At 34.7% G+C, this 19962-nt stretch overlaps 1 protein-coding gene across 3 annotated transcripts in view; it reads left to right on the top strand.

Annotated features, from left to right (window-relative positions):
• Gnpat (dihydroxyacetone phosphate acyltransferase) overlaps nucleotides 1-19962 on the top strand; it is a 147676-nt gene that overhangs the window by 84119 nt on the left and 43595 nt on the right. For all 3 annotated transcript variants that reach the window (XM_081731001.1, XM_081730999.1, XM_081731000.1), the window contains exons 10-12: nucleotides 4967-5046; nucleotides 9047-9211; nucleotides 17200-17369. In XM_081731001.1, the coding sequence (XP_081587127.1) occupies nucleotides 4967-5046; nucleotides 9047-9211; nucleotides 17200-17369 (415 nt within the window). The remainder of the gene's footprint in view (nucleotides 1-4966; nucleotides 5047-9046; nucleotides 9212-17199; nucleotides 17370-19962) is intronic.

The raw sequence follows: 19962 nt of genomic DNA, 5'->3' as shown, positions 1-19962 counted from the left end.
AACATTTCTTTAGATGGTTAAGTAATCAGGAAATTCCTGCTGTTATTTCACGAAACACAACAGATCTTGAGGGGAAAAAAAACAATTTTGCTTACCAGGGGGAGGAAATAAAACATCTGCTTACGTTTGCTTAACTAGGATGAAGGCAAGGGCGCCGATCCTGCCCCCCCTAATACTCATGTGGGCCCCCTTTGTATTTATGAATATACAATATTTGGCATAATTTGAGTGCAATTTGTCTTAAAATCCTCATATATATATTTTCTGCATTTTCCTCCCCCCTCAAATTTACAGAGAAATCGGCGCCCTTGAAAGAAGGTCTAGTGAAATTAATAAAAATGTGATAACGTAATACTTGAACAGCTCTATCTAGTGGAGGAAAGTAAATTAGTATTCAACACTTCTTTCATTTTTAAGCATTTCAAAGATTCTCGTAGTTTAGTAGCGTCCCGGATTTGCATTTTTGAAATGTGGGAACTCTATCTATACTTAACGTGGGAATCGGTTTCGGACCATGCACTCAAGCCGCTGTGCCACAAGAGGCACATAGGAGTTTTTCTTTCGATTTCCTTAGGAATATTGCGAATGGTATGACTTTTAAAACTATGTTTAAAAAAGAATACACATCGACACAATAAGATGATAATCTGATACCTAGGAAATATATTGAATTGTTTTTAATTTCTTCTCACGTTACGAAAACAGTACTTATGCTTTTTTTTTCAATTCCAGCCTTTTAAGCATTTCACACTATTGTCTATTCTACGACGATACAATTCTGGTTCATGTATATGCTAGCTTTGGAAATACAGTAGAGTTTCGCTTATCCGACATAAACAGGCAGGCAGAACGCCGAATAATATGGATATGTTAAGAAAAGACATATTACAAGTAAAACTTATGATATAATTTTACATATTACGCATCTAATAATCATGTTTTATAACAAATAAATGCATTGCACTGAATCAGGGACGTCTCCAGGGCTCTCCCCTTCCGAAATTCAAGCACTTTTTAATAAACTTGCTTTTACCCTTTTGGGGTTCTTTTATATCAGTTTACTTGGAGTCAGTGTCCAAACTTTGGGCAATGTGCTGTTGTCTTGTTATAATTCTAAGAACATACCATAATGCCATTATACCAGGTGGAATTAAAGAACAGTTTTAAATGGATTAACATTTTGTTTCTGTTCTGTTTTTAACTTTAATATATTGGAACGGTACACTCAATGTCTTCTTGCTATTTTTGTTATGTGATATACGTAGCAGACAGTTTTCTTTAGTTACATTTCTCTCAAAAATATGTTTCATTTTGTTTGTGCTATAATGCAGTTTCCAAAGTAAACCTGTTTATAAATGAAAAGTAGGAAAAAGTTTAAGAGAAATACAGAACTGTTGCATTATTATTATTATTATTATTATTATTATTATTATTATTAATATTATTATTATTATTATTATTATTATTATTATTGATATTTTTAAAACATTAGAATTACGTACTTACGAGGATTCGTGTTGGGCCCCCTCCGAATAGAAAACCTGGATACGTGTCTGTACTGAATGATAGACATATGAGTCAAGGTGTAGACGCGCGCGCTAGGCGATAGACTCCAGAGCATGAAAAATAGATTAAGACCACAACTTGCAGTTCTTCTTGCCGATTGGTGCTACCTGCAATGATATGTCGGATCATTCAGTATGTGGAACAAAGCAAGGTCGGATAAACGAGACCATGGTGTATTTGTGTTTCACGTACCTAAACCTGTAAAATGTTTGTATAAACAATTATCTGTCACTCCCTAGCTAAATTTGTGGGTATGATCACACACCCTGCCTTATAAAGTATAGTCTTGTAAAGAAAAAAATATTTTTTAGCTAAAAGCTAAAGAGAAGCCAACTTCAATAATTTTTTTTTAAATAATAGCAAACTAGTCCATTTCATCACGATAAATCACGTTTGGTACTAAGATGTCTTTTTCTGTCCGTATATATCCTTCACACTTTGTTGGAGAAAAAATTGTTTTTTTTTTCCCCAAGAAAACAGGATGAGAGAAGCTATACAATAGCATAAACTGAAAACAATAGCTATTACCAATAGTACTCTAATCCTGGATAAATACGTCATTACAGCAAAATATCAGTAAGTTATGTCCTTATTATATTGCTTCTGTTCTTATTAACATGCAAATTATAATATTTTGTTAAAAAAAAAGGATGGGATGGGATTCGATCTATTGTCAAAATAGTATAAGAACTACTGATCCACACGCTACCCACCTAACCACGGAAACTACTTTTTGATTGTTCTCTTTTTCTTAACAAATAAATGCTAATATCCATAGCGCATGTCACTTCCAACCTCAAGACAGGAGATTTCCTCTTTGTTTTTATATTTCCGTACATTTTGGTTACGAAAGCTAATTTATATTTGGCAAACCATCTAGACACTAGGTTTAAACCAATAAATTCAATATTTTACTCCACTTTCCAGTTCCTTCCGCCAGCTCGTTCACTGCCTATTGTCAATTTCCCTCCGCAATCGTGCTTTGCTACTGAAAAAATCCCTAGAAATCATGATTGTCAGTATACACAAAATCGAGCATAATTTTGTTTTTTTGCTTATATTTTTATTGTTTCTTTATATTTTTTGTACATATCTCCTTAGATGGATTGCTTTCTATTATCTCCACATACTAATAACTGAATTTTACCCATAAACGTAAGGAAAATGGAATAAATGCGAAAAATCGTGAGTTACAGTATACGCGCAATTTTTATTGCGCATGGGAATACCTGCGCTAGCCACAAGATCAGCGGAGAGGTTATCCATTGTACTGTGAAGAGAGCAATAACAATGTCTTGAGGAGGAACTACTTTTGTCAGTTCATTGCTTTCTTAAACATTTTGTTCTGTCAATAGGACTACCTTCCCCTCCCTTACTTTTTCTCCCCCCCCCTTTTTTTTTAAATCGCGATTCGAGTATGCTACTGATGTAGGCGGTATGAAATGATATAAAGTGAATGCAAGAAAATTCTGACATTTTTTGGAAGCCTGTAAGGAAACGTGTATGAAATACTGATTCCGATCTTTGAAAATACTCTTGAGAAATTATTTCGAATAAAAGTAATGGAACAAACAAATGAATAGAAAGAAATGAATGAATGAAATTAATTTTTAATTTTAACGTTCCACGGTTATGCCCTTTAGGCTAAAGAAGGATGATTAATGAAAGGAAATGATTGTGATATTAAATATTTTGTGTTCTCTCACGGGAATCAAACTCGGGACCACGTGTATCAACGGCGCACGCGCTAGCCACTAGACCAACGGGGCTACGAATGAATAGAGAAAGTTACAGAGTAGATGCTCATCACATTAAGAAGGATGTGACATGGAAATTAATACACGTGGAGTTTGAGTTGTGGTTGAAAAATCTTTGAAATACCTTTGGGTACACCAAGAAGATGGAAAGGTAATAGAAAACTGAATTATGGGGATTTCCGTATGACAAAAGTGATTTGATGCAAGATACTTTTTTTTTCCTACGTTTCGTCTGTGGTGAGTCAGTTGATGCAGTTTGTTAGTAGAAGATCATGATAGTGATCAGCAGTCATCGAAATTAGTCTGTTTTGATTATAACTTAGTTGCCAGTAAAAAATATTTTTAGGTAATCTATAGATACTTCGTTAGCTACGGATATTATTCGTCCATTATTTGCGTCCGCAAAAGATGTTCATAGGCATTTCTGTAACTATTACGAGCTTGGTCGAACCAACACTGTTTCTTTCTTTTTTTGTATATCTTGCAATAGCTGACCATAAGTTAGTGGTGCATAAGAATGGTCTGATATCGTCAACAGAGTAATCCGGTTGAAAACGTTTAGGTTGCGTGGAGTAATCTTACGCTAACCTACAGACTCCAATGAATTGCAAGAGTAGTAAATGTTAATATAGAACTATTCTGAAGGCGATGTGATCTTAGTAGATCTCCAGTAATGCACTAATAAAGAATAAGCAACTTTTGTTTGAATCAAGTAAAGTAGATATTCAATAGATTTCACAAGACATGCCATTTGATCGCATTTAATAGTGCTTTTTGTAATCTGAAAGCCAGAAAGTAAACAGCCTTCTATTGTAAAGCAGAAAGTAACAGACAGAAAATAGTAGTTTATCGTGTTAGAGTACTAGACAAAAATAATAATCTCTTTGGGTTAAACTTTGCATAAAATGCAAAACCTTATTTCAGTATATAGTTTAATATGCTCCTGGAAAAATAAAGTTAAAAATTAAGCTCCTAGCACAACAGACCTTACGACCCAAGGCCTACTACCTAGCTTATGGCACTCATGCCTTTGGGGTTATGTGTAGTCAGAGCATCGGCTTCTTTCGCCGTTCGTGCTGATTTTCTAGATCCGAGTTCGCCACTACTTTCAGGTAGCTTTCTGCTTACCCTCATGACGATGGGTAGACGCTGCAATGCCAAGACTATCTGGTGAGTACGAACGGTCATCCTTCTTTCCTTTGACCAAACCTGGCACTGCTTGACTTTGCTGATCCAACGAAAAACGGTGTTCCAGTGCAGGTTAGGTCGATGGCATAATACTCCCGGTATAACAATTGAAAATGACAACATTAAATGAAATTAAATCGTCAATTTATATTTCTCGAGTCTCTGCTTGAGTTGATGCTTATAATTTTTCCATCAGCAATTGAAATGGAGTCCATGCGCATTAAGGGCATCGCGTCTGGAAGAGAAAATATTAAATGTGTATAGTTGCCATACCATAAGTTGTTACAGTGAAGGTAATCTATGAATCATCTTAATTCAAAATAGAGAGCTTTTCAATTATATATATTTGTTGTATAGCAAATCATGTTAAGCAAGAACATATGCTGGTAGTTTTTACAAAAGTCACTCGAAATAAAATAAAAAATATAATTCTTACTAGTTTTCATATTTTACAGATGAGTTGTTTGAGAAGTACAATTTCCTGAGGTCTGTGTTGTCTCATGAATTCATCCTACCTAAGAAGGGTGCTGAATTGGTAAGTTCTGAGCTAAAGATACTCTGTGTGCATTGATGCGAAATAGTTTTCATTAAACATATTTTAATTTGGACACTCAGAGGGAGCACCCCATTACGTCCAAATTTTGATTTTGGAACGAATGAAATAATATATGCCAGAAACTAAGGCGACTACAATCAAGGTTAAGATACAAATAGTATATTTGATGCATTACTTGAGTTTTTTTTTTTCTGTTTGTCTTTCACATCTTTGTTAAACCTTAAGTACGGTCTGTATATTCTTTGCATATCGTTATTTACTCCGCGTAATTCAGAAGTAAAGCTACTTCTACTACGAGTATGAAGCTGCCACTAAGTTCTAAATTAACTTTACATTCACATGTAAACACATTTGTCAGATAAAAACAACGACAATACTAAGATTTTTTTTTTTAATTTAACGTAATACAGAGACTGTTTCGCTAGATGCAGCAGTGCTTGATGTCTTCCCTGGTTCCGAACGATGATTCGACTACTTCTCAAACAGATTCAGTTGAAATTGATACACCTTACTCCAGAAAGTCCTGTTTTATATTATCTTCGTATTGTTTCTTGGTCAACCCAGAGATGTCTGAAGGCTTTCCAACAATAACTTTATAAACTCCACGCAAGTTTACCATGTGAGCGACGTTTCCCACTTATCTTAGACATGCTAATAACTCATTAGCTGCTGATGGGATTCCACTATATGTAACTTTCTTCATTCATCCGTTTGTTCGTCCCTGTTGACTCCAAGAATTTTTCTTAAGGCAGGCTTTGCTTTCAAATTCCCTTACATTGTGTTCATTCTAGTGTGTTAAAGACCAACTTTCACATCCATAGATTACTACTGACAGTACTATGCTATGTTCTTACAGATTTAAAATTTTAAATTCTTCAGTATAATAGCCACGACAGGTATTTCTTACCGAGCATAACAGGCGTTTCCTGCCATCAAGTTACTTTTAATTTCTTCACTAACTTCATTCTAGCTTGTTACAACTGCGCATTAAGTATTTCAATCTATTCACTCCTTCTACTCCCATTGACTTTAAAACGTTCTTCACTTTGAGTAACGTGTTCCTACTTGCCACCATCGTAACAATAAAAAATGTATTTATACTTATTATTTTATATAATAACTAGCCTTCGAGGATCTGAGGAGCGAAAAGAATTTTTTCTCTACCATCAATAGTAAGAAAGTTCTGCATGTTTTAAATTTTAGAACGGCCACCATTTTGAAACAAGATGGCATATTGAAAAAATAATCGAAACAAAAATCCTTACAAGAATGTTTACAGAGATCCTTACAAGAATTAAGAAAATACTTATCATTGTTCTTCTAGAATCAATATTTAAAAAGTTATGGATCTTTTATATATTCAAATGAACGTTATTTGAGTAGAGATGGCAGATGTAGCTGACTAACAAATGAAACTAAGCACCCTATCAAGCAAATACTATGTATCAATCTTGGTAGATGAAAATTCCGAACACTATCGTGTCAACAGAATTTGTTATACAAATACAGTATATATATATATATATATATATATATATATATATATATATATATATATACTAGCTCCGCCCCCAGACTCCTGCGTTTCCTTAGCCTACGGCCTCGCATCTCTTATGTATCAGCCTTTGCAACAAGAGTGAATTTCATGCACTTGCTCTTTAATTACGTTTCCCGAATTTCCCCCTGATCCCCTTGTTTACTCGACCTACGGCCTCGCACCTCTTAAACCCACAATTCCATCAAATTTCAAGTTTCTTTTCGTATTTCAATTATCTCAAAGATAAGATTTTATATCCCGTGAAACGCCCATTTAAATAACATGGGAATTCCATTATCACCCCTTTAGACCCCCAAAAAACTAAAAAATATTCACTTTTGGCAATTTTCTGTGGGTCAGTCCCGGAAGGCTACAATCATGCCAAATTTCATCATTCTAATCCTGCCGGAAGTGCCTAAACATTTTTGGGTGTATAAGATGTCCTATATAAAGAATATGGGAAAGATTTTTCAGTTCTCCGTAAAACCACTCTATAGTCGGAAATTTTTATTTTTGGCGCTTTACTTAGTTAACGCTAGCGAAAACATATAAGCATACAGAATTTCAAGTTTTTATTCCAATTTCAAATACCTCAAATATGAGATTATATGTCCAAAAAAGACCCATTTAAATAACGTGGGGAATTTCTTCGTCGCCTATATCCCTAAAATAGGATTACTAATTCTTATTTTCTGGAAGTTTTAAGTTTTACTATATATTTTATGTTATATATTTTAATTTTTGTGAGAAATGGCTTTTCTGTTTTTTTAAAAAAAAATAATAAAACAAATGACATTCCTGAACATTTAAAAAATAATTTTTAAGTAAATGCCAGTTCATTATTCTTATTATTATTGGAGGAACTGATCTCTCACATACAATTAACGATGCAACTTAACGATATAACTTAGTATTCAGAGAGAATATGCAAGAGATTTCGTCATCTCCTATCTCATTTGTACCCAATTTAATATTTAAGAATAATTTGGTTCAGCATCTTTGCCTTCGTCTGTCAACACCGTCTCGATCATATCGCGGTTTCGATCTATCGTCTTATACCAATATCAGGAACAAAAGCTACTGTGAACTAATGAAAGCAGAGCTCCAAGTGACTGTAAATTTCAAGATACCGTGCAAGAGTTTCTTAAACATGTGCAAAAAGGATGTGAGACTTAGGAGATTCAAAGTTTTCATATAATACAATTAAACGGCAGCAAAAATCTGTGTAATGCTTGGTTGGACTTAGAGTCCCTTTCTACACCGAATCCATATGAGACGAGAATCTACAGCTTAACGTAGGTTTCGAATCACTTGAGCTCCGGCTGGGAATTGTAATATACTTTTTTGTGTTTTGTGTATCGCAGTTATTTTTAATGAAACTTACCCAGTTTCCATTTAAAATTATTTTTATCGTACTATGTGAAACCATATAATTATTTTATATGTAAATTCTGAGCATCACATATCTTCCTTTATTCACTCTAAAAATCGTAGCATCTACCCTTTTCTTCTCTCTGAAAAATGTGGCAGCCCTACCCCCTCTTATATATATCAAAAACCTAACATTTCGGACTTTTTCTGTTCGTTCACTGCAAAGCCTAAAACCTCACAAACTTTCAAGATCCTTCAGGTGCTGGAAGTACCTAAATATTTTCGGATATGGAAATAGTTCAATTTTAAAATATTGTCCAATTTTAAAAAAATGTTTTTTACTTTGAAAACCCTACGAGTGTGCCAAACTTTGAATTTCTTTTCTTTTTTCTTTTCTAAATAGGGAAATCTTTCTTTTCCCGTTAGACCCCTATAAATTAGTAATAACGCCCATTTAAATAACATGAAGAATTTTTTATCCCCCTTTTTATCTCCTAAAAATGAAAAAAACAAATATACTTTTGACAGTTTTTCTGTTAGTTTCTCTCGTAAGGCTATAAGCATGCCAAATTCAGATTTTCCGTGTCAGCTGGAAGCACTTGTGATTTCATGTCAATGAGGCAATCAGGTGTGTAGCTTTATACATTAATGAGTACTGTATGGATATAAGAATATAGTTATAATTACAATTTTACAGATAATTCTCGACTTATATAACTAGATCGTTCCAGGAATCTTTGTATAAGTCGAAGTTTTACCATAATCTAAGTTTTGACGCAAAAACACAAAAAATTACGAGAAATTCGAAAAGGTAATGTTGAATAATACTGCAATTCAAAATTCAATTACATAATATGTTTTATAAATGTAGTACAGAACCTTGTTTTCATTCAACGCCGATAGTAAAACTAATTAATAACAGTTTAATAATAGTTCTTATACCAGAAATTTCGTATATAATTATGAATTTATGTATACTGTCTGTATATGATGATCATAATTATGTTGTTGAAGGAAAAGGAGGAAATTTCAGTCGTATTCTAAGTTCCTGTTACGTATTTCTTTTTTCAGGAATTTGAAGAAACTTTGAAACAACTTGATCTGCTCAATATTTTAGAAGTAGTGAGTTCAAAGCGAATTGCTGTAGGAAATCACAAGAAATTACAAAATATGTTATATGAAATGATATACCCTTTCCTTGCTGGTTATATAGTAGTTTGTCGAGTTGTTCAAGAGGTAAGTCATGTCAGCAAAGTAATCCTTTCTCAAAGTGTAATACTGTGCATTACATCTCAACATTTGAACTCCTACATTCCTGAAATAATGTTGGAAGAAATTACATTCGAAAACTTAAAAATGAAATATAAGTAACTATAATTCAGAAAAATTGAACTTCATATCTGGAAGAATAAAGTTGAACAATCCAGTTATTAAAAAAGGTGTGTTCTCGAAATCAAATTGACAAGTCAGTACTGTAAGTAGAAAAAGTCACTGATAACTGTTGTGCATCTGTTGTGTAGTCAATAAATAAATAACCGAAAGAAATATTTAGAAACATCGAAGTAAAGCGCATTTTAAATTTTGCATCATGCATATTTTAATAGTTTCATATACGAAGATAATATGGATTGAAGTGGCAACATACCCTTTTATTTATTTATTTTATTTATTTATTATTATTATTATTTTTTTTAAAGGCTTCCCTCGATGTAGTTCCCTCCTGCCTGGTGAACACGTTTCCAGATATCTGGCAGACGTTGGATTGAGAGTTCCCGTTTGTCTGAGGGTTTCGAGAGAGTGTCCTAAGGCACAAACGACCTTGGAATTTTACGAAAACATTGTTCTTGAAGTAGTTCTTTCATTTTTGGGAACAAATCAAAATCGTAGGAACTTATAGCGGGGGAATATAGCAGATGCTTCAGTACATCCCAGCTCCATCATTCCATCCTTGTAAGAGTCTGTACCAGTGTGAATTTGCCAGTGTGAATTTGCGGCCAGAATTGTTCCACACTGCAGGAGATGTAATTTGCATCACAATGCCGCAAATGATGACTTAGGAACGAGGCTTAGACACAGCGTTTACGGTAACCACTGGTAGCACCTGATGTGAGAGGATAATGTGTTAGTGCCCACAGGACATTATCATCATGACCTTAATATTTGTTGGCTCTCATTAATTCTTTTTCGGTCGTGGGGACGCTGGATGGCGCCATTCACCGGACTGGCGTTTCAGTTCTGGTTCATAGAATCTTCTCTGTTTAGTTAATCACAATAATGCGGTGCCGAAAATCAGCACCTTCCTGCTCGTAACGTTCAAGGTATAATTGTTCACTTTTCCTATCGGTACCGCTTTTGTACCTCCGTCGCTACATGTGGTATCCTTCTGCCTGGAATCTTATGGATGCTGAGATAGTGTGTTAGCATGTGATACACTGAGACACAGATGAAATATTCAGTTCACTACACGTTCATCGCCGATCATTTTCGAGCAGTATTCGCATTCCTTCTACATGCTGTTGATCGTAGCCGTTCAAATACGACTCCCATTATGTTCTTTGTCTGCTGACTGGCGCACCGCCCTGAATACCGTAATCCATGACAGAACCGCCCGATAAGGCAGAGCAATGTCACACACGCCTCATGTACTCCTTTGTAGACGTGACGTGCATTTCGACTTCATGGTACCTGAAACTGGATGAAAACATTGTTTTGCACGGGTAAACATGTTTAGAACGGCATGTTACATGTACTTTACTCTAACAGCGTCCACTGATCACACACATCGTAATATGGGAACACGAACATATGGACACGATCGCTACACTGACCAGGAACAACAAATCTCTCTCGGACAAACGACAATCAAATCAGAGCAGTGTTATCACTTCAGTCTAAATGACATTCGTATTACTAATGCTATATAATTAAATAGTGATGTGGTTATTGAAATATACATAACGCATAATCTACAGCGTGTTTCTTTCAAATTCTACGATATTATTAGCGTTTATCGGGAAAAAATATCCAAAGATGATGCATATACCAATCGGCAGATCTTACTGCACTGAACAAAATAGTGTGTGCCTATGTAAAAGTAGTTTTCGAGAAAATTGAGAAAAACTAATTTTTGTGTAGATTATGAAATTGATGATGTGCAAGAACCATATCTCGTATTTCGATGAAACTAATAATGAAATATACCTTCATTTAGTTCTTCATTATTCCACTAGCAAAACGACAATGTATAACGAAGTTCATGAGATATAGTCTAAAATTATCATCTCTTAAATTTTAATTCCTGTTTAATTAAAGTAATATTATCCTATATCAGTCGGTAGATCACATCGAGCTGAACAAAATAATTTGCTTGTGGGTAAATTCTCCATAGGTAGTTCTCGAGAAAACAGTAAATAAATAAATAAATAAATAAAACTTTTGTGTGTGTCGTTCGTTGCTACTAATAATTGGCAGTTTTTACTTTGCTGAAAGAAATTCTTATTTATTTTTGTACTGTATATGTAGCACACTGTTAACCAGCAAATTGTATTTATTGTTTGTCTTTTACTGACGGTAACACACACACACACACACACTCCTTTACGCACATGCTTCTTATAGTATTCATCATGAAAGCTAATCTAAACGAATAGCTTTAAACATGAGATATAATAGATTACCGAAAGTGTAAAAGAGTAATAATCCTCATACAAAAGTATTCGTAAAAACTTAATACGTTGTAATTTTTTTCTTTTCTTCAAAAATCCTCGGTAGTTTGGGCTATGCAAGATAGGAAGGTAAATGAAGCTGTAATTGATGAATAAGCAAAAGAAAAGTAAAAGAATCAAATTTCAGTTTACACTATGTATTGATAATTTATTTCTTGTTTATTTATTCTCGCATTGTGATTTAACGAAACGAACATTGTATTCAGACGAGAAATTATGTCAGAACGAAGAGGTTTTAATTAAGGACCGTAATTCATTGAAATTTTTGAAATTTTTCATTTAGGTAAATGATGTGGCACTAATGGTAGAATATTTACGCCCATTAAAATATTGTCCATCTCTTCCGTTAACACTCTATTCAAACCGGAAGTAGTTCAAATTAACAGTGTCCAGTTACAATATTTATCGCCATACAACAAAAACGGTAACAGATAATGAGAATCGGATTTTTGCAAACGATTCAGTGTCTCAAGGTAATGTACTAAAACTATCTCGGAGAATACCGAAACCGGAAGTGGTTCAAATTTAGCTTTTTTGTTTCAATACTGATTTTCACAGAACAAAAATGCTAAAAGATACTGAGATGGTTTTTGCAAATGGTCTAGCGTCTCAAGACAACATACCGTTACTCAACAACACACTACCAAAACACAAAGTGGTTCAAATTACTATTACTGTTGGTTTCAATACTGATTTCTGTAAAGCAAAAACAGTAAATGCTATCAAAATCCGGTTTCTTGCAATCAATTCAACATTCCAAAAGTGGGTTCCATCTCCTCTGTTAATTCTCTATTCAAAGCCGAAGTAGTTCAAATTAACAATGTCCTGTTTCAATATTTATCGCCATACAACAAAAGCGGTAACAAATAGTGGGGATTTTTATTTATTTTATTTATTTATTTATTTTTTTTTTTGCAAACGATTCAGGCAACATACCATGACTATCCTAAGGAATACCAAAACCGGAAATAGTTCAATTTTACCATTACTTCCGGTTTCAATACTGATTTTCACAAAGCAAAATTGCTAAGAGATACCGAGATGCGAGTTTTTGGAAATAATTTAGCGTTTCAAAGATAAGCTCCTCCGTCAATCCTCTATTCACACCGGAAATGGTCAACTTTCGGCTGTGACATTTATTACCATAGGACAACAAATGGTAAAATGTAGCGACAAGCGGTTTTCTGCAGGGCTGTTTCATTTCAAATCATACAATGGGTGCCCATTGACCATTTTGAATATATACTAAAGATGGGCATGACCAGAATACAGAAACAAAATAGTTTCGTATCGGATGATTTGCAACAGTGTGCAACCTCTTAAAAAATCACTACAGATAGTTATTTTTGCAGCAAAGTGAGGAATTTGCGTTTTGAAGGTATTATTAAGAAAGAACAAAAGTGTTGTTATTTATTTCCTACTATGTTTTAAACTCTTCCAAACCATATTAAACAGAAACATTACGGGTGTAACATAAACTGTAAAAAAAAATGTTAAACTTGGAATAAACTTTGTTGTGCTTATATTTCGGATATTTCCTGTGCTTAAATGAAAACACACAAGATTTGTTTTATGCTAGAAATAAATACTATGGGAACATGACATTACAGTAAAGATATTATTTCGTACCTATCTGTACACCCCAAGTGAGAATTTAGCATGAAAAAAAGTGAAAATTTCAAAATTGGACTATTTTCAAAAATTAATATCTCAAAAAACCCATCTTGAATTTTCATAAAAGTTGCACAAAGTACACACATGACATTGTTCTGCAATCCTGTAAAGACAGACTTGATATTATTTTTCTGGGAAGAGAGAGAGAGGAATTTTTATATTGCACCTTACACAAGTTGTGAAATAATAGTAAAGTAGTGAACAACGTGTGGGATTGGCAACATTGCCTTTGATTTAAATTCTACTCCCAAGGTGGAATAACAATGTAAGTAGATGTATTGACCAAGAACAGGTTCAATAAAATCTAATGTCAAAAATACATAACTGGCAAACAGTTGGATTGTGAAAGGCATCTGTCATGGTCACATTCGCAGCATTCAGAGAGACCATTGCTGCTGAGAAAAGATCAAGTACATCAACAAGTGATACTTTGGTCTTGCACTTTGATTTTGCAGAGAACTGGATGGTTGTGTGGCAGGAAGAGATCCAAAGTTACCATTGGCTAACATCCCAAATCTCAATATTCACATGTGTTGGATACTTTCATGGTACCATACATAGCTTTGCAGTAGTCAGTGATGACTTGGCTCAGGATAGTGCACATGCACTATGTGCTCTTCAGCTAATCATTGGTGAAATACCTGCACTGTGTGATGAACAAGTTTTCTACCCAGGTATTTGTATCTCATAGTGCAGCCTCCCATTTTGCAAACAGATTTCAGTGATTTGAGCTGCAACGCATGAGTAACAACATTACAAGGAAATGGCTATGTTTAGCTACTGAGCATGATGAGGTAGGCGGTTTAGTAAAACACTATGCAACAAAATTTAATCTGCAACATCTGTCCGTTGATGCAATTAGAGATGCAAGACGATTCATTGAAAGTGCCTACAGTCATGAAGAATACATTACTGTTTTTAAACAAGTGTACCGTCGAAGAATATTGTTCAAGTTAAGGGAAAGAGTGGGTGAATGTTAAACCGGTGACTTGAATTCAGTCCAACCACTTTTGGATTGCATCACATGAAATTTCCATTGCCAGAACTGCTGCTCATACAAAGAAACCTGTTATTTTTAGTATCGTAACCAAACCTCGTTATACTGTGATGGATTTTGTATCGTGTGATTAGACAACGCCAATGGTGGGTGGGACAAATAACACACATATCACTCGAACTGGAAGATGTTACGATCTCTCTCATGACTCCATATGGTCCTGTAACTGGTTTCAAATGGCCCTCTGTGCAAAATGTCTGTACAATTCCCATAAGAAGTGTACTACTCAAGATGGATTCCCCTATTCTCAGTGAACGCTCTGCTCGTCTGTACAAATTTCCAGCAACCCAACTAAAGCTTACATAGCTGTGATACACTGGTAAGTGCTTACACAAAATAAATCTTTGTAATTACTGACCTGTGCTTGGTCAATATGTTTACTTACATTGTTATTATGGTGATATAACACCTTGGATGTGGAATTTAAATCAAAGGCAGTATTGCCAATCCCACACTTTGTTCACTACCTTCCTTTTATTTCACAACTTGTGTGAAGTGCAATATAAAAATTCATCTCTCTCTTCACAGAAAAATAATACCAAGTCTGTCTTTACAGGATTGAGGAACAAAGTTGTGTGCATGCTTTGTGCAACTTTTATGAAAATTTAAGATGGGGTTTTTGAGAGATTAATTTTTGAAAATAGTCCGATTGAAGAGTAAGGGGAAAAAACAAGGAATGTCCATGTATGTGCTTTTTCGGGTGCTTTGCCCTATCTGTCGGTGACTCTTGGTACTATTTGACTGTATATGCCATGCATGCGTAGATGTAGAAATGTCCATGTAAAATGGGCAAAAGATTTAACTAACCCTATTCTTGTTACGCGGTTTTCAATATTAAAACGGCATTTTCTCGAAAATGCAGTTTTGTGACATTCCTTCTTTTTTTTTTCCCCTTTACCCTTCAATTTTGAATTTTTTACTTTTTTCATGCTAAATTCTCACTTGTGGTGTACAGATAGGTACGAAATAATAATTTTACTGTAATGTCGTGTTCTCATAGTGTTTATTTCTAGCATAAAACAAATCTTGTGTGTTTTCATTTAGGCACGGGAAATATCCGAAATATATGCACAACAAAGTTTTTTCCAAGTTTAACAATTTTGTTACAGTTTGTCATACCTCTAATGTCTCTGTTTGGTATGGTATGGTTTGGAAGACTTGAAACCATAGTATGAAATAAACAACAAAAAAAGTTTCTAGCACTTTTTGTTCTTTCTTAATAATACCTTCAAAACGCAAATTCCTCACTTTGCTGCAAAAGCAACTATCTGTAGTGATTTTTAAGAGATTTCAACACTGTTGCAAATCACCCGAGAGCAAAAATATTCTGCTTTTCTATTCTGGTCATGTCTATCTTTAATATATATTTTTTTCATACAATTCCAAGATGGTCATGGTACACACTTTGCTATCGTGTGTACGATTTAAAATGAAATGGGCTTGCAATCGATTCAGGATGCCAAGATAACATACCATCACAACTCACAACACTACCAAAACCGGATATGGCTGTAATTTACTACTGCTACCGGTTTCAGTACTCATTTTCGTAGAGCAAAAACGTTAAGAAATAGAGATGCAGTTTTTTGTTATCAATTCAGCTCTTCCCTTAATCCTCTTTTCAATCCTAAAGTGGTTAAAATTAACAATTTTTGGTTTCAATATTTAACAATTTTTGGTTTCAATATTTATCGCTATAGAACAAAAATGGTAATAAATAGCGACAAGCTGTTTTTTGCGATCAATTCAGTGTCTCAAGACAGCATGTCGTCAAAACTGGAAGTGGTTCAAATTTCTTCTGGTACTTCATTACTGATGTTCATAGAGCAAAAACGGTAAGAGATTTATAGAGATGCAGGTTTTTTTTTTCCCTCCCCCGTCCCTCCAAACTGGAAGTTATTCAAATTCAAAATTCCTAGTTTCAACAAAAACAGTAAGGCAGCGCTGGTAATGGCTTTAATTCAGCGTCCTAGTAAAAAGTTCTATCTTTGATCTTATTAATTTATTGCAACGAGTAGTTATAAATGCACTACTTCAAGTGTGAGTATTGACTTCTCATAGTTTGGAAGTCTACCGTAGTTTCACACTGTGAAACGAAATTTACTTATGAATTATTTTATTAATTTGAAGTAACAGTAAACACAGGACGACAATGAAATAACAAAAAAGTAACGGGTTGTGTCGCTATTAGTTCAATTGGTAGTGCAACTGCACGACTAACAGGAGATCGGGATTTGAGTCGTTGTCAATTGTTTCAAGTTTTTTGTTACGCCATTTTTTGTTCTGTGTCTGCGTGTTCTGTGTTTTTGTTCTATTACTTGTAGAACGTAAGGAATACTTTATAACTAACCTTAGTATTCGTGTGAAGACAATGCCATTATAACATTGATATTTCGGTTACTTTAATCCAGTGACCATAGTCAGAATCAAACACCAGCTTAAATCATACTGTACATAGTTGTTCACATGTTTAGTTCCAACATTAAAGTAACTGAAATATTGATGGTGTAATGACATAGTCTTCGCAAGAAAACTATGAAGGTTAGTTATTTCCACTTTTAAAGTAATTTAAGTATTGAATTTATTCATAGTTGTTTATTTTTCTCATCAACGAAACATAATAGCACCGATGTCTATATAAATAGTCATTTACTATGTTTTATGTGCATATCTTACTTCGTTTTAGATAATTTTGACGAAGTTTGAGTTTGAACTCTGGATTCTATTTACTGAAAGCAATACTTGTCATGGGTTTCTTTCATTTCTAGGTGGCTTCATCTCCCTGCAAAGGTTCTGTTATTCTTCAGGCTTCACAAAGAGAAGTTGAAAGATTGTTGGCTTCAGGAGATTTGGTTCATCCCCATTCCTTAACATTAGAAGTTCTAACAGCTGGTTTGAATGCTCTTGTTTCATTACAAGCAGTTAATAAACTGAAGATGTAAGTGTTCAAACAATTGCTCTTAGTTCAGAACATCGTTTCATCTGTATTATTGACACGCAGCAAAAAAGATCAGTTAAGTTGTCGAACCAGAGCATTTCTGAGTCAGAAGATATAGTGATTCCCGAAATATAAAATTGTGGTGTGGCCTTTGTTTTGAAAAATACTTACATAATTCGGCTTAAAATAATATTAAAATTCCTCGTAATTTGAAAAAAAAAAAAAAAAAAAAACCTACTGAATTTAATAGTTATTGTAAACCAGTTATGACGTAGGAGACACGGGTTCGATTCCCGACAGGAGCTCATGTGGTTCGGATTCCACGTTAAGCTGTAGGTTTACGTTTCATATAGCTTCGCTGCTGTAAGGGACGCTAATCTAAAAGTCAAATCAAATCAAATCAAGTAAACCAAACGTCATATTAATGTCATATAATCTTCATTAGAATACAATAAACATATCTGGGTTGTCCAAACACTTAAGAGAAACAGAATGTAAAATTCAAGAGAATCTAGAGCAATCATTTCCAACTGGCCGATGTAGGAGCACGCTTTACAATGAGATAAATCGCAGTGAGAAGTGAATTTATTGGAGGAGGAAGGGCTGAGGTAGAAGAATAAAAAGATGTTGGCACTTACGAGTAGCCATGGCCATATACCATACTATCGATGTTCTTGTTCACCTGTCACTACTCTTTAATCAGCGTTCCTGCTTGTTCTTTCCCCCTCTCCTTGTGATTTACTGGTCACATAGCCAGGACCGGTCTTAGGTGGTGCGGGGCCTGATTGGTAACATTTTGCGGGGGCCGCAGGTTTACAATTAACTTGCACCAAGGTCTGTAGAATATATATATTAGGGTGGTTCAAAAATGAGGGGAAAATATTTTTTTCCGAATTTCATTTGCGGCACCCTAACATTTCTTACGCTTCTGAAAATAGATACATTGATAAAATTTTAAATTTTTACAACAGTTTTTAATGGTTGCGCAAGCCGATTGAAATTTTGAATGCTATTGGTATTTACACATTGTTATATATATATATATATATATATATATATATATATATATATATATATATATATGTATATATATATACATACGTATTGTTATACATTTTATATACAAATTGCACAATTACACATAAAAACACATTATTGTTTATTATGTATGCATTATGAAAATTTCGTAAAGTTTATTATTTCACTCTATTTTTACATTTCACTTTCACATATTGAGTTTACTTAGGTAGGGTATTCTTTGAACAGTCTGGATATTGCTCACTGTGTTCCGCAGCAATTTGAACTAGGTACTGTTTCTGTTCCTCGTCCTTTCAGATAATACCATTATACTATTGTATGAAGGCAACTCAGGGTTCTGCATGGTCATTAACTACTTGCAAGTATTTAACACCATAACCCGCTAAGTAATCGGTGTTGAATTTCCATGTCTGCGGATTTTGTTCAAGAAATGTTCAAATACGCAGATGGCATTGTGTTCTTCGTTACGAAATTTTCAATCTTGATATCCTGTAGTGAAACAAAACATCTCGAGGTATCTGCAGGCATTGTGGAGGCTTATCATTGCTGTTATCTGTGTTAAAGTTTTCCACCATTTCTTGCTCTGTTTCTGCGGACAGTTCATCGGTGAAGAAGCCAATGAGTTCTTCGCTCAAGTACCAGAGATAACCATGAATTTTATCCTAGACTTTGTAAACGGCTGGATTGTCTGTTTCATATTTAAGATTTTTCAGGAATTCGAAATAATTTCTTGGAGCAGATGCAGCAATTGGTGATAAGAACCAAGCTTTCACAAACTTTAACAAGAAACATATACAAAGTAATCAATCTTTTTTCTTCCTAATGAGTAAGGTTAAACTGGTCTCTAAGAAGCCATATTTTGAATGCCTACAGTGTCTTTGCCATTCACCTGGCGTGGTGAATAACTCCGGCTGCAGCAAATCGTACTCTATAAAACGGGATTCCTTCATAGCCAACCACTATTGCTGGCCGTTGTATCGAAACGTTTTGCATTTACCTCGTCATGAGACCTCAGTGTACCTAGAATGCCATCGGCTTGAGCTTGTCCCGTTCCAGATTTTAGTTTTGAGACTCCGAGCAATTGAGTTTTTCCCATGCCAGATACTATTACAGGTTAAGCGGTCGGTTACGTATGATAGAATTTTCTATCCAAATGGACAACGAGGGCGCTTGTTGCTTCGAATTTGCTCTTTATGATGGCAGCTAATTCAAGACTATTGAGTTCACGAGGTCGTTTGATGACTCGAACAACTGAGAGTAACTTCGTCCAGATTGTGGGCAAAACCTCTGGCTGTTGCTGCTATAACCAAAGTTGCTTCTCTGTCAGTTAATTTCGATCTATCTAACATAGAAGCGAGTTCGGGAGTAATGTGTCTGAGGACTTCCACAGGGCATGCAACTGCGTGGGTTTGTATTCATCATCTAGGCTTCACTTGATTCTAGATTACTGTCACTGTCACTGTCGTTCAAAACAAACAGCGTAACTGTTCATGGTTGAGTGCGGTGTTCGTGGATTGTAATCGTTCAACAAATGAAATGCAAGTTCCGTCACCGG

The sequence above is a fragment of the Thermobia domestica genome, chromosome 11 (genome assembly GCF_964235325.1).
Source record: "Thermobia domestica chromosome 11, izTheDome1.hap1.1, whole genome shotgun sequence".
Taxonomy (NCBI): Eukaryota; Metazoa; Arthropoda; class Insecta; order Zygentoma; family Lepismatidae; genus Thermobia; species Thermobia domestica.
This window is presented reverse-complemented; position numbering and strand designations above follow the sequence as displayed.